The sequence below is a fragment of the Alligator sinensis genome, unplaced genomic scaffold (genome assembly GCF_000455745.1).
Source record: "Alligator sinensis unplaced genomic scaffold, ASM45574v1 scaffold1392_1, whole genome shotgun sequence".
In the NCBI taxonomy this organism is placed as follows: Eukaryota; Metazoa; Chordata; order Crocodylia; family Alligatoridae; genus Alligator; species Alligator sinensis.
The window spans coordinates 82,852-83,881 of record NW_005843589.1 but is presented as its reverse complement, the minus strand read 5'-3'; the positions used below and the strand labels follow the sequence as shown (position 1 = coordinate 83,881).

The 1,030-nt window shown below is 53.8% G+C and overlaps 1 gene segment (V, D, J or C); it reads right to left on the bottom strand.

Moving 5' to 3' along the window:
• Positions 1 to 522: 522 nt before the first annotated feature.
• LOC102376095 lies at positions 523 to 1,024 on the bottom strand (the record flags this gene model as incomplete). The annotated part of the segment is given in 2 exon segments: positions 523 to 849; positions 938 to 1,024. Coding segments are annotated over 2 exon segments (373 nt in total), but the record flags the coding sequence as incomplete, so codon positions are not given.
• Positions 1,025 to 1,030: the final 6 nt, after the last annotated feature.

The window sequence follows — 1,030 nt, the reverse complement described above, 5'->3', positions numbered from 1 at the left end:
AGAGAAAGGGCAGCAAGGCGGGGAGACTAAACCCCCTCCCCCAACACACGGGCTCTGCCCAGCTCTGTTCTGGTTGTGCCATCTGCAGGGGGGTGCGAATGGGGTGGGGGGTTTGCTGTTGGGTGTACATGTGTCCCATGGTTGCATTTTCAAAAGATGGTCACAATAGGAGGCAGTAAACAACTGAACAAGCAGTAGTGACTGTAGTGACACTGAACCAGGCCGCAGTTGATGACATTGCTTCCTTTCACACTTGTTTTTAAATCAGGAGCGTGAATCCTCCTTCTCTCAACTCTCACCCTTCTCCCAGCCCCCCCTGTCCCTGCAAAGCTTCTGGGACAATCACCCTGTGTACCCAGACCTCCAAGGAAGTGAGTAAGAAGGCAAACCCTCCGGTGGCTGGAAAGGATTCAGGGTTGATTGAAATCACTCTTATTTCTCACATGTCCCCTTTCTGACAGGAACGATCACTAAAGAAACAGTGCGACGTGCTCCCTTGGTAACAGGAGGTTTGTGTCGCACTTCCCCATTGCACTGTGTCACTGTGTGGAGAGCTACTGCCACTATCATAAGCGCTGCAGTAATAATCAGCCTCGTCCTGGGCTTGGACTCCAGTGATGGTCAATGTGGCCGTGTTACCGGACTTGGAACCAGAGAACCGGTCCGAGATTCCGGAGGGTCTGTTATTATTGCTGTACATAACGGTCAGGGGGGCACTCCCAGGTTTCTGTTGGTACCAAGCTGCTCCATAGCTACCAATGCTACTGCCCGTGCAGGTGAGCGTAGCAGTTTGTCCGGGAGAGACGGACACCGAAGGCGGCTGAGTCGGCGCGGTCTGAGCAAGACAACCTGGAACAAGAGAGAACACACAGGCATGAAATAACCCCTCGTATCGAGATCTGCAGGCAGCCAGGGGACAAAACCCCCATTTCAGCACCTGAGCAGCACATGAGCAATACGAGGAGGAGCGGGGCCAAGGCCATGGTGGAAATCCAGACCAGCTCTGCCTCCTCAAGGAAACCAGTCGCTG